Below are 13,915 nucleotides of genomic sequence, written 5' to 3'. Positions count from 1 at the left end.
GCATTGAGGCTCCTTTCCTAAACATTTAGAGAATCTGAACAGCTCTCATCATGGCTGCCGATCAAATACTTCCGGCTCACGTCAAGATTTAGGATTTAGGACAATTTGACAATGCGACCTCACCCTTCCCTTCATGTGTCCTGTAGCATAGGACACACTGGAGCCTCCTATGCGAAAGGAGAAGAGAAACAGACGCCCCACCATTCATTGCGGCAGCGATATTCAACGTGACGCGCCATGAACGACGCGTAAACGATTCAATCTGAAGAAGAAGGAGAGTATGAATATGATGTAGCTGTCAGTTACTGTTACATATGAATCATAAAACACTGAAACATGCTGATGGAGCCGCTGATGTTTTTGTAGTTCATCTTCAGAAATGTGTCGTTTCACCACGACAGACGCATCAACAACATCCACCGTCACATGACCACATGGTTCAGTGTCAGTGGAGTCAGATTCTCTTCTCCCGAGTCCTGTGAATCCTCCTTGACTCCTTTGACCTCGTGACCTTTAACACTGAGGTCGAGGATCAGTGGAGAGGAGGAGACGATTCGACCGCGCCCCCTGCGCTCTCTCCTGACAGTTCACACACTGTCCACGCGGTGTCGCCGGTGCGCCGATTCCTGCGCGCTGCTGAAATGCCCGGATGTTGTTGTAGCTAGCTCTTTCAGCTACTCGGCTAGGCGCTGCGACGCTGGTGACTCCTGCCGCTCCGCTCCGCCGCATCGGGGACTTCGAGCCTTTCCGCCACCCCGGGCCCGCGTACACTGGTTCTCAGCGTCGGTAATTGAACGTCGGTAGTTTATCATGATAGAAGTTGATCGAAGGGCTCGTTGATTTTAGGTCTTGCCGTCGATTTTGTCCAACCGGTTTGGCGGGACTGGGTCGGGGCGAACAATACGACGAGCTACAGGCTAAAGGCTAAAGGCAGCTAGCGCCGTTTCGTCAGGGAAGCTAACAGCTAGCTTAGCGAGCTACCGCGGCTGTCATGGAAGACAAATCCTTCACGAAGGAACTGGACCAATGGATCGAGCAGCTGAACGAGTGCAAGCAGCTGACGGAGAACCAGGTCCGGACGCTCTGCGAGAAGGTGAGTGGCCGACACCCGAGCGACCCGGCGGCCTCGCGGCCCCGCGGGGCCTGGACTGCGAGAGGGCCCGACTAGTTCCTGGGAGGCGGCGAGGCGCAGTTTTCACCCCGTTGTCCGATCAGTCGACCCGGGGCCGGAGAAGAGACCCGCCGCTGTTCCGACATGTTGTGGCCCGATGGTTTTTCTGTTATTGTGGTGAAGATGTGACGATTCAACCCGCGGCCGCTCGGTCGGTCGTTACCAGCAAGTAGCCGGAGCCCGTCCATCGACTGTGTGTGTGTGTGTGTGTGTGTGTGTGTGTGTGTGTGTGTGTGTCAATATTCCTAATGTCACAGGAGAAACGGCTTATTACGAAATGCGCGAGTTCCTGGTTCACCGCGATATGAAGGATCATCTGTCAGGGGAGGCTCCGTCTGCCTCTTCTTCATGTTCTTGTTCTTCTTCTTCATGTTCTTCTTCTTCTTCGTCTTCTTCGCTCTCTTGTTCTTGTTCTTCTTCTTCTTCTTCTTCTTCATGTTCTTCTTCTTCTCCATGTTCTTCTTCTTCTTCGTCTTCTTCGCGTTCTTGTTCTTCTTGTTCTTCTTCATCATGTTCTTCGTCTTCTTCTTCTTCATGTTCTTCGTCTTCTTCTTCGCTCTCTTGTTCTTCTTCTTCATGTTCTTCTTCTTCTTCGTCTTCTTCTTCTTCATGTTCTTCTTCTTCTTCGTCTTCTTCATGTTCTTCTTCTTCTTCGTCTGCTTCATGTTCTTCTTCTTCTTCATGTTCTTCTTCTTCTTCGTCTTCTTCTTCAGGTTCTTCTTCTTCTTCGTCTTCTTCTTCAGGTTCTTCTTCTTCGTCTTCTTCTTCAGGTTCTTCTTCCTCTTCTTCTTCCTCTTCTTTCTTCTTCGTGCACCACAAAACAAGTCATTTGGTCGCAGATGTGCACCGTCGACCTCGTGTTTCCACAACACCGGGAGCCTCTGGCTCCTCACCCCCCCCCCCCCCCCACACACACATAAACACACACACACACACACCGGGGTTCTGTCGGTATCACTCATGACATGGATGTATGTGTAGTCTTTGGTCGGGATGCGATCGAACACCGGCTCTTCAGAGAGTTCAATCGATTAGTTGCATCTGTCAGTGATTCCTGAGATGATCGAACCTTTATGACCAAGGAACAGAGTCTTGATATTTCAGTTTAGCCTCAAGTTACTTTAAATGAGAAGAAAACAAATACAACCAAACATATAGAACTTGAAAAACCATAAACACGCTTATTTTGTGTAAAATGTTGAAATAAATGCATTTTTTTGGTTCTCTGCTCTGTTTATTCTGTTCAATAAAAGATTTGATTGATAAACATCTGAGGAATCATTGACAATTGTGTTTTAAAATAAATAAATAGGCCGATATATTGGTATCGTAACCTTTTCCTTGTGTTGGCTGATCATTGTTCCATCGATTTATAAAAAAAAAAATTATTTCGCAAACAAGATCAGACAATTGTAAGATTTAAAATCTAAAACACTCAGAGTTTAAAAGTAAAAGGTGTGTGTGTTTTAGTTTCCAACAGAAACACTTGAGATTCCCATCGATGACTAAGTCATTACAGACGTGACGCCGCTCCGACACAAGCTGCTGCGTTCATTCCACCTCACGCCTGCTCACCAGATCATAACTTTCATATTCATTTATTTTTCGTACAGGAAATGTCTTCATAAACTCCAGTAAGTCAAATAAAGCGTCTGTGTCTTTGTCTCTTCTCCAGGCGAAGGAGATTCTGACCAAGGAGTCCAACGTCCAGGAGGTGAGTGTTCCTCAACGTAAGCTTCAGGATCAGTCGGCAGGAAATTAATGAACGGTGGTTTTTGGATCATCAAGTCATATTGTAAGTTATGGAAGCGATGCTGATTTCAAGGTCTGGTCGAGGCGTGTTCTCGCACCATATGTTGGTCGGCTCCTTGTGTTTGAGACTTTTTTTAGAGTAAATGATTGGTTGATTAGTTAGTTGGACAACCAACAGATGATGAATATAGAATCAAAATGGAGGAGAAGATGAGACTTGTTGAAGATGTGGTCCAGTTTTAAAACCCTAAAAACGATCTCCTGCTTTCAAATCACGTACGCTGGTCGTGTGGTGGGAACGGGACATAAGGAGGAACAGCGACGGTGAAAAGTCAGCGCAGGGACGAGGAAGTGGAACTGGTACTGACAGGAAGTGTTAGCGAAGTCGAGTCGTGACTAATGACAACCTATCAGAGAACGTGGGCGTCGACCTCATCATCGTTTACAAGCTACAACACAACCCCGGAGGTTGTCTCTTGAGTCGGACTGGGAAAACGCCGCCAGGCGTAACCATAGCAACGGCGATGGATTATGAAGGAAAGTTTTCCTTCAGTTTTCACGGCATCTGTCCCGTCAAAGCTCCTCCCCCTCCCTCTTGACGTGGAAGTGCCAACAGGAAGTCGTCGTCCTGTTCAGCTCGTCACAGATGAAGTGATAGAATCTGTCCCCTGTCGGCGTTTTAGATGTTTTCATTTGACGAGATGGTTTGGAGGGAAGTTAAATCGCAGACGGAACTGTGTCGGCAGCGGCTCTTATCCAAGTCTTATGGCTGATATGTTAATTGACCCAAACCCTTGTGTTGTGGCCCCTCATGTCTACTGATTATATTTCATTCAACAAGTGTTTAATTGAAATAATTCATGTTTAGAGCTGAAGGTCTATGATGACTCCATAATTACCCCCCTCCCCCTCCTCAGGTGCGATGCCCGGTGACGGTGTGCGGCGACGTCCACGGTCAGTTCCACGACCTGATGGAGCTGTTTAAGATCGGAGGCAAGTCTCCCGACACCAACTACCTGTTCATGGGAGACTACGTCGACAGAGGCTACTACTCGGTGGAGACGGTCACGCTGCTCGTCACGCTAAAGGTAAACGCCGTGGGAACTGTCTGATGACGCGTTCAGTGTGTCGTTATTACAAAGTCTTACATTTAGTTAGGGCCCGAACGCCGACCAGCGGGAGGCTGGTTCACGATTACAATCATTTTTCTATCACTGTGAATGTCCAGTTATTATTTTCTTTCACGTTTAAAGCCTGTGTTATTCTTTTGTAATTTTCTGTTGGCAAAGTTAATGATAATTCCATTTCTGGTTTTATCTAATTGAATATATCATCAATAACTCTGTGTTCATATAAGAGTTAAATATAGTTCCATGAGGTGGACCGACCTCCGTGTGAGTCTCCATGTTTCTACGTCGTTTTGAACTAAACGCTCCAGAACACGTCGCGTTCACGTTGAATTTTCAGACGCTGCCGGAAATGGAATCAGCGGTGCGCCGCCATGAAGTGTCCCCTGTGAATGAGTTCTTCTAAATATTACACACTGTAGCTTTAAGGCAGATTTTCCTGACACACAGGCTGACACGCGACGCCGACGTGTCAGCTAAGCGGAGAAGCAACAATTGTCCCACAAACGGCGGAAAGCAACCGTTGCCTCAACATCTGACCGCTCTTACATTGTCAGATTTCTAATCTCTTGGAGTTTATGTATTTTTCTCTCTACTTGTTCTGTGCTTCAGGTTCGTTTCCAGGAGCGAATCACCATCCTGCGAGGGAACCACGAGTCGCGGCAGATCACACAGGTCTACGGCTTCTACGACGAGTGTCTGCGGAAGTACGGCAACGCCAACGTGTGGAAGTACTTCACAGACCTGTTCGACTACCTGCCGCTCACCGCGCTGGTCGACGGACAGGTAAAGGTTTCTTAGTGGTCACGGATCGTGATGTCACATTGACGTTTAGGTTTGTGTTGGAGTTAAACGTTTTAGGGAAATTAAAAAATGTCTTTTCACAGAGCGGAAACAAAAACATCCGCAGGTGAAATCGAAACAAATTTGTTAAATGATCTTTTTATTTAATCCGACTCACTGGAATATTGATATTGGCCGCCCCCGATCGTATATGCCCCTCCCCCTCGTCTTGTGTAAGATGACCACACCCCCTCTGCCTCGTGAAGCTGCAGATTAATGTGAGTTGTTTTTGTTTCAGATCTTCTGTCTCCATGGTGGTTTGTCTCCCTCCATAGACACTCTGGATCACATCCGAGCTCTGGACCGCCTGCAAGAAGTCCCACATGAGGTGCACGCACGCACACACGCACACACGCACGCACGCACACACACACAGAGCTGCTGAATTCTGCTGTAAAAACAGAAAGTAGTTATTTAAAGAATCAGTTTTTCCTGAAACCCACGGTAAGAGATGATTCGTTTTGGGGACTGTTTTCTGCGGCGGACTAATACGATACACATTTTGCTGCACACACTTGTAAATCACTAGTAAGAAATGTTCGGATCTAAACATGGAACATATTCTTTCATTTCTGATCTTTGAACATCGTTGTAATCCTTATATCATATTCATATTTTTAAACTGAGTATCCATCAGTAATCATCAGTGTGAGCCGGGAGCTTCAGTCAGAACCGTCTCTCTCTCCTCTCAGGGCCCGATGTGCGACCTGCTGTGGTCGGACCCCGACGACCGCGGCGGGTGGGGCATCTCCCCCCGAGGTGCCGGGTACACCTTCGGACAGGACATCTCCGAAACCTTCAACCACGCCAACGGCCTCACGCTGGTGTCCCGTGCCCATCAGCTGGTCATGGAGGTGAAACGGACGCTCACACACACACACGCACGAACACACACCGCAGAGGAGACAGCTGTTTGTTGTTTTGCTTCGGGGCTTGAATTTCTGTCCTTCTTCTAAATTTAACTGAAGATGGAATTTGCCCACGGGAGTTTTCATACAACTGTGAAACTCGAGTTCGCCTTATTTTAAAAGCATCTAAATATGATCAGTTACATTTATTATTCAGTTCAAATGTAATGAACCTAAATGTTCCACAGGAAGTACAAACACACACGCACACACACACACACACACACACATGTCATCTGGAAGACCATAAATCAGCGTGGTACTGATTCCTGAATCCATATTTAAACATTTACACTGACACGTGTGTCCCCCCGATGTTCAGGGCTACAACTGGGGCCACGACAAGAACGTGGTGACCATCTTCAGTGCTCCCAACTACTGCTACCGCTGTGGAAACCAGGCGGCCATCATGGAACTGGACGACACTCTGAAATACTCTTTGTAAGTTCATACTCGCGAGTTGATCTGTTACAAACGTTGTGTACAATTTAAAAAATAAATGTATATGTTGAAACAGAAGAAGCTTCTGAATCTTACACTTGACTGGAAGTCCGAGCAGAGACGCATGTAGGTGCAGTTTCTCTTCCTGGTGCCTGTTAGCAGCTAGTGGCAGCTACATTCTGCACTAGCTGCTAACGGGACAGAGGACGGGGCAATAATCCAGATTACAGGGTTCCTACGTAGTATGGCAAAAGTATAGAATTTTAATTTGAGTAGTTCCAGGTCTGAAAAAGTCTGGAAAAAAGAAAAGAGAGTATATGGAAAAATATTTGTTATTCCAGACTGAAGTCTTAACAGACGTGAATCTCAAAATGTTATAATAACTAACGATCTGTATCGATATCTGTGGTCTAGTCAATAATTTTCCCCATGGTAAGTGATAAACGTCACCATATCGACACCAAGAACAGGTGACGTCAGAATTGGAAGTATCAATATTTCAAGATCATTCTCTTTGTGTGTGTGAAGTGCAACATAAGAGCAGCAACACAATCAGAATGTTGATATGTTCAGAGTTGGATTTTTTCAATGATTAATTTGCAAAATAACATACATTTTTAAAGTAATACAAAATAAATAACTTATCATTTTCATTCATACAATAGTATTTACTAAATAAACATTTAGCGTTTTGTACTCGGTCGTCAAATATGAATCTACGGAGACAAAGGAAATTTGAATTTGGGAAAAATCTAGAATTTTAAAAATGGATAGTGTGTCATTTTCCGTCCAGGTTTTTATCTCCTGCGGTTGTTGTCGTCGTCTCCGGCGGTGAAGAGACGGACAGCCGAGCGTCGTCCTTTAGTAAAACGTTGCAGGTTGTTTCTGAACGCTTTGGTTGGCGACGTCGTCAATAACCAAACTTTCTCTGTTTCTGCCTCGTCAGCCTCCAGTTCGACCCCGCCCCTCGCCGTGGCGAGCCCCACGTGACCAGACGCACTCCCGACTACTTCCTGTGAATGTCCAAAGCCATCCACCCGTCAATCATCTACGAAGCTCCAGCCCCTCCCCACCGCCCCCTAATTTTGGATGGGAAGAAGATATTAATGATGATGATGATGATGATGCTGTACCAGGGAGAATAGAAACAAACGATTGGCTGATGAATCCAGATTTTAACGTAATGAGAAACGTAACGAGCGGCCCCCTCTACAGTCGTGTCTTCAGAATGCATAAAAAAAACAATACGTGCAACGATGATGATTTGTTTCTTCTTCTTCTTTTGTTGTTTCTTTACATGTTTAAAAAACGAGATAATAAAACTACCGACATGGACCAAATGTGCCATATTCTGATCCTTTGACAACATGTTCGACGCGCAAGGTTCTGCTCCCCGTTGTTTTTCTGTTTTTCTGCTTTTGTTTGTTTTTTTTAGACCAGCACTAAGCCCCGCCCACCTGACGTCCACCTCCAACTCATCACATGTCATGGCTCAACTACAGTATGTGCTTTTTTTGGTTGCAAAATCATTTTTGAAAAAAGGAGTGGGAAAAAAGAAAAGAAGTTTGCTTCTAGTCGTCCAGCTGTGAGTTTTATCTGCCCCCCCCCCCGGCTGCAGCCGCTGGTCATCAGCAGGTATATTACTGTAATTTGAATAAAGACAGACGTATGAAATAAAATGTCCTATTGACAAACCACGCGGTCGCGTCAGCATCATTTCTTCACTCTTTCAATCTCTGGTTGAATTCATTAAAGCCCCAATGTGTCATTTTTGTAATTTTCTGGCGCCATCTGCTGGTTAAGTGTCAAACCGCAACCAACCGAGTGACCGACAGGGGACACTTTATGGTGTCGCACTGCTGATTCCACTTCCTGTTTCCGGCAGCGCCTGAAAATTCAACGTGAACGCGACGTGTTCTGGACGTTTAGTTCAACAACGTATTCAACACGACGTAGAAACATTGAGACTCACACGGAGGTCGGTCCACCTCATGAACTATATTTAACTCTTATATGAACATAGTTATGGACAATATGTTGGACTAGACATTACACACTGCAGCTTCAAGATCGGTTCTGAATCGGACCGGCAGCCAGTGGAGAGCGAGTTTTAAAGTGAGCGTCATGTTCCACATAAAGAGGAGGTTCTTGATCCTTGAGGTGTTTTGATATGGAATGGCAAAGACATGTAGTTCACACACCTGAAAACCAATGTAACTCGTGTAAAAGGGGCATAATATGGGCCCTTAAAGTTTTGGTTGAGATTCAAATAATAATCGACGTGTCCTCGTGCTCTCGGTCAGGCCACGCCCCCTGCTCCGCCAAATACCTCCAGTTATAACTCTGGTTTCTAAAACAACTAAACTAAAACAAAGATGTCGGTCACAAAAAAAAATCATGCTACAAACTAAAATTAATACCTGAGCGCAACTGATCATGGAGGACGTGCACAGGTCCCGCACGTGTCCATCAGGTGGCGCTGCTGGACACCAGCAGAGCGACGCAGGGTACTGTCAAAAACAAGATGGAGGATGAGACCCTTATTTCGTTCTGCAAGAGGAGGAACAACTATTCAATGCTTTAATTAATAAATGACTTTAAAGAGGAGTCACATACGAGCTGCTGTATGGAGGACTCAAAGTGTCCAAGTTCAAAATAAATGTATTCATGACTCCATGTATAAATTACAAAAATGAATGAAAAAGTAAACAGTTTGGTAACGAAAAGGGTTATTGTGTATTTCTACATTTATTTATGTTTCAATGAATTTCTTCATTTATATCGATTTACACTACTTTTTTATGTCTATATTGACACAGAAACGAATGAATGAAGAAATGTAGAAAAAGGGAGGTAAATAAATAGAGGAATACATAAATGGCTTTTGTTCACTTATTCATTTATTTGTGAATTTAATTATTTAATTTGACATTCATTCATTCATTTTGGCAGTTTCGGTCTGTGACACTGCAGGAAAATTCACGACGACAGATTCTGGATTCAGATTCTTCTTAAAACTTCACGTCAAATGAATTGAGCAGAACAGACACGAGAGAGATTCAGAATTCATGTTGAATATTCCTGCAGCTTGTTTGAGCTGGCAGCAGAAACACGACGTCGTATATATTTTATCACCGTCGGTGTGATAATGATGCTCAGCTTCACATGAGGAGGAAACTGGACAAACAAAAAATGATATTTTTTCATACAACTTATAACCCTAACCCTTCTCTACAAGGAGAAGGAAATTAAACTAATAACTAACTAACTCACAACACAGAAGTTTGAAAAAGAAAACACATTTTAATGATGTGAGAATCTAATAATCAAGAATATAATAATGTGAGGATTTACATAGTTATAATTATAATTACATTACAAACCTCTGAGTGACAGATGAGTCATCAGGACTTGATCGAATGAGAATTTGAAAAAGTTAAAACTGAATTTGAGAAAACGTGGCTGGAGTCATGTGTTACCTGCTCACACTGAACACCAGGGGGCAGTGTGACACGATCACACGACGAGGGGAATTATTTTCATTAGATCCAGAAAACAACTGTGTGTGATAGTGTGACGTGGTTAACTGAGTACACAGGCCTCCCTCCTCCTCCTCTCCTCTTCCTCCCTCCTCCTCCTCTCCTCTTCCTCCCTCCTCCTCCTCTCCTCTTCCTCCCTCCTCCTCCTCTCCTCTTCCTCCCTCCTCTTCCTCTCCTCTTCCTCCCTCCTCCTCCTCTCCTCTTCCTCCCTCCTCTTCCTCTCCTCTTCCTCCCTCCTCTTCTTCTCTGCATCCTGCATCATCTGGTTGATTTGATCAATTTTCTTTTCGTATTTCTGCTCCACCCTCCTCACCCTCTCCTCCTCTTCCTGCTTCTCCATCTTCCTCTCCTCCTCCCTCTCATATCTCTCTTTCTCGGCCTTCTGTTGTTCAAACTGGAATCTCATCACTTGTTCCTCTCTCTCCCTCTCTCTCCTCTCCACCTCCCTCCTCTTCTCCTCCACCATCTGCCTCCTCGTCTCCTCCTCCCTCTGAATCCTCTCCCTCTCTCTATCGGCCTGGACTTGCTGGTTGATCTTCATCAGTTCCTTGTCGTGTTTTTCTTGAGCCTTCTTCTCCACTTCCTCCCGCTCTTTCCTCTCCCTCTTCCTCTCCTCCTCCCTCTCTTTCTTCTCCCTCTTCCTCTCCTCCTCCCTCTCTCTCCTCTCCCTCTCTTTCTCGACCTGGAGTTGCTGGTTGATCTTCTTCAGTTCTTTTTCATGTTTTTCTTGAGCCTTCTTCTCCACTTCCTCCCTCTCTCTCTTCTCCCTCTTCCTCTCCTCCTCCCTCTGTCTCCTCTCCTTCTCTCTCTCGACCTGGAGTTGCTGGTTGAACTTCTTCATTTCCAAGTCGTGTTTTTCTTGAGCCTTCTTCTCCACTTCCTCTTTCTCTTTGCGCAGTTGCTCTTCCTTCTCTCTCAGAATGCGTTGTTTCTCCTCTTCGATCGCCCTCATCGCCTCTTGGAACATCTTGTTGGTGTAGTGGCTTCCTCCGTTCCTCTGGACCACATTGTGGATCTTGTGGAGCAGCTGGCTGACCTGAGTGCGGTCCTGCAGCTTGTTGTCGAAGACGTGGTACTGGTCGTTACATCTGGCCACCAGTTCTTGAAGGTCGGGGCTCTGGTTCACGAAGTCCTCGATGGAGCCATCCAGAAGGTCGCCGTTAGTGAAGACCACCATGCAGTATCTGTTCGCAGCCTCGCCGAAGATTTCTTGAATCCTCTGCACCGTCTGTTTTTCCTCGTCAGTGAATCTTCCCACTCTGATGACCACCAGGAAGATGTGGGGTCCCGGGGCAGCGTACGTGACACACTGGCAGATATCTTTGGTGGTCTGATCCCTGCCAAACCTGGTGTCAAACAGGCCCGGGGTGTCGATGACGGTGACCTTCTGTCCGTCGACCTCGACACTGCTCTTAGAACAGTCTACAGTCATAGACGTGGGGGAGCACTTGGACTCAAAGCACCGTCGGCCCAGGATGGTGTTTCCAGTGGCGCTCTTCCCGGTTCCCGTCTTCCCCACCATCACTATCCTCAGCTCCTTGTCGCTGGTTCTGCTGACTCCTGTGGAGAAGAATGAGTGACTGTGAGGACAGTGGTGATAAAAAGGGTGTAAACCTTTGGAACGACCTGCTTTTCTGCAGTTAGTGCTCATAAACTATGATCTGATCCTCAGGTCACAAACACAGACTGTGTGCTCAGACCACATGGGGATCCGGCTGGGACACGTGTCCTCATTCCTTTATCAGTGTGGACGAGTCCTGGTCCACACTGAAGGACCGCCCACTCAGCGGAACCCAACCAGGAAGGATGTTTCCCCTTCCACAGAATCAACACTGTACCAGACATATGCTTTTTCTTTTCATTTCTTAATATTTCAAATAAGTAAAATCTTATTTCACCGTAAAGCTGCATTTTATGTATATTGTATATCTTGTAAGGTGTGTTGTGTGATACCCAGCTTGGGATCAGTGAAGTATCTTTCTTATCTAATCTTATACATTTCATCTAATCTAATCTCAAACACACTAACAGCATATGGAAGTGGGACGTGATCACATGGTCACTGAAGACACATTCTAATATCAGGTCACAGACTGGATATAAACATGGACGTAGTCACCGGGTCGGGAAAGTGTGTGAAGCCTGTGTTCTGACCAGCAGAGGGCGACTGTGAGAAAGTGACTCTACTTCTCACTTGATTGATTAACAACAAGAAGTCGCCGAACTGGAGGCTTCAGAACATGAGCTCACAAACCAGTGGGTGACGTCATGGTGGAGTTGATCCGACGACCTCCTGAGGTGAAGGTCAATGAAGGTGCGAACGGGCCCGGTGAGCTTCCTCTCCTTCACTTCACTGATTGTCCTGCTGTCGTGTCTCTGGAGTCGCGTCAGCTGGACGAACCGCTTGTTGGACCGCGGACGAACTCCGAGTCTGCTGACGTCCGTCGGCCGTGGGACACAAAGCTCCAGTCTGGCGTCATCAGCGGTTTTCAGGTTTAAACTCTGGGGAACGTCGGGATAATTTGGTTCAGGATGTTTGTTTGCCGATGTCACGTCTGCCAGGCGAGGAGGGGCCAGGTTCAACACATCCTAACTCCAGGACATCTTTCAATCTACACTGTGAATATTTGGGTTCTATTTCAATATGGACGAGGACAAGACAATGATTGGTTAAAATAGATATTTACTAGTGTCTTTACTTGACAGGACGGTCTGAACCAGGTGCCGAGACAAAAGAGTTCACTCACCACTGGTTCCACTTTGACCCAGTGGCTTGAGAGGGAATTAACACAAACCCTCAGGAACTTTCTCCGCCAGTGAATTACAGAAAAGCTTCCGCTAAAGTCACATAGTTCAGACTCAACACAGCTCAAACATTGTTACTGAAAGAGTATGAACGTCTGGGAACTGTGGAGCAGATCATACAATACATGATATACAGTACATACCATATATACACATCTGCTGTGATATCTGTCTCTGGGACAAAGAGCAGTACATTAAAGTCACATATGAAGAGCGTCAGAGAGCAGTGAACCACGGATCATGTAACTCACCTGAAGTGTTGCCCATGTTTGGGTTGAAGGGTGAAGCCATGTGTTTCTGCTGCTGCGCCTTCCAACCACACACTGACGTGGGCAGCAGTTCAAATCAGATATATGCTGCTGCACAAAGACCACTCCCCCTCGTCCAACAGCCCCCCCCCCCCCCCCTCCAACAGGCCCCTCCCCCATTTACGGGAAATGGCAGCAGTTTTTCTAAACGCCGGCTGTGCACCTTTGCTCCTCCATCAGGTGAAAAATGCAACAGCAGAGTTCAAATGTGTCTGAGCAACGACAACTTCCGCAAATATGTTTTCTGCACTTATTTTTACAAACTCGTGACGATGTGTCAAGCCCCAACATGTTGTAAATCACTTTAGACCAATTCTACACAACAAAAGAACAAATAAAGAATTTAATTATTAAAACAGACGATACTATCCTGAGTCGCTACAGGCAAAATGGAAAACCGAATAATTTGGTGTGAATATTTCTCCAGTCTCAGAAGTTTTCACAAAAGACACAAATCTTTTGAGTTTAAAGACAAAGAGACGTTTTCAGTAGAGCCCGATATATTGGTCGGCCGATAATATCGGTCGATATGAGCCTTTTACAGCCGTATCAGCTGATATGTTTAGAGCCCGACCGATATTATCGCCCAACTGATGTGAGCCTTTAAATGTGCATTTATATTTTATGTAAAATAAATGTATTTTCTTAATTCAAATTCTATTCATTTGGTTGTATTTGTCAACATCCTAAATACATAAACTTAATTTTGTCTGTTTGTGTCTGTAGATTTGAATCACGACATAAAGCGGTTTGTTCGTGGATCAACAGTTTATTCAGGAAAAACATGGTGTAAATAGCTTTTTCTTCTAAAGCTGTTGACCGTTTTATTGATCTATGTATTTATAGTGATAAAACCAAATATCGCAAATCCCCTCAGTAAAAAACAATTGAGTCCAATCCAGTGTTCAGATTCATGTTGTGGAAATATTTGTAAATAAGTGCCTTAGTAATGAGGTCATGCCTCATTTGCATATTTAAACATTTAAATAATAATAATATTCGTCGGTTCATTTCCTGGTGG

The 13,915-nt window shown here is 45.3% G+C and overlaps 2 protein-coding genes across 2 annotated transcripts; one reads left to right on the top strand and one right to left on the bottom strand.

The window, feature by feature from the left end:
* The first annotated feature begins 661 nt into the window (after positions 1–661).
* On the top strand, positions 662–7,582 carry LOC118313857 (serine/threonine-protein phosphatase 2A catalytic subunit beta isoform). Its single transcript, XM_035639810.2, has 8 exons — positions 662–1,093; positions 2,847–2,885; positions 3,841–4,011; positions 4,663–4,836; positions 5,132–5,221; positions 5,586–5,747; positions 6,124–6,242; positions 7,189–7,582. The coding sequence occupies exons 1-8, from the start codon at positions 992–994 to the stop codon at positions 7,259–7,261; spliced, it is 930 nt and encodes a 309-aa protein (XP_035495703.1). The 5' UTR covers positions 662–991; the 3' UTR covers positions 7,262–7,582.
* Positions 7,583–8,676: 1,094 nt separating this feature from the next.
* On the bottom strand, positions 8,677–12,943 carry LOC118314219 (GTPase IMAP family member 9-like). Its single transcript, XM_047329293.1, has 4 exons — positions 12,838–12,943; positions 9,934–11,341; positions 9,722–9,730; positions 8,677–8,752 (listed from the first exon to the last, which is right to left on the bottom strand). Exons 1-4 carry the CDS (start codon positions 12,875–12,877, stop codon positions 8,677–8,679), a joined length of 1,533 nt encoding a protein of 510 aa, XP_047185249.1. The 5' UTR covers positions 12,878–12,943.
* Between the last annotated feature and the right edge of the window lie 972 nt (positions 12,944–13,915).

This window comes from Scophthalmus maximus, chromosome 19, assembly GCF_022379125.1.
Source record: "Scophthalmus maximus strain ysfricsl-2021 chromosome 19, ASM2237912v1, whole genome shotgun sequence".
Taxonomy (NCBI): Eukaryota; Metazoa; Chordata; class Actinopteri; order Pleuronectiformes; family Scophthalmidae; genus Scophthalmus; species Scophthalmus maximus.
Note: the sequence above shows the minus strand (reverse complement) of the source record. Positions and strands in the feature narration are given on the sequence as shown.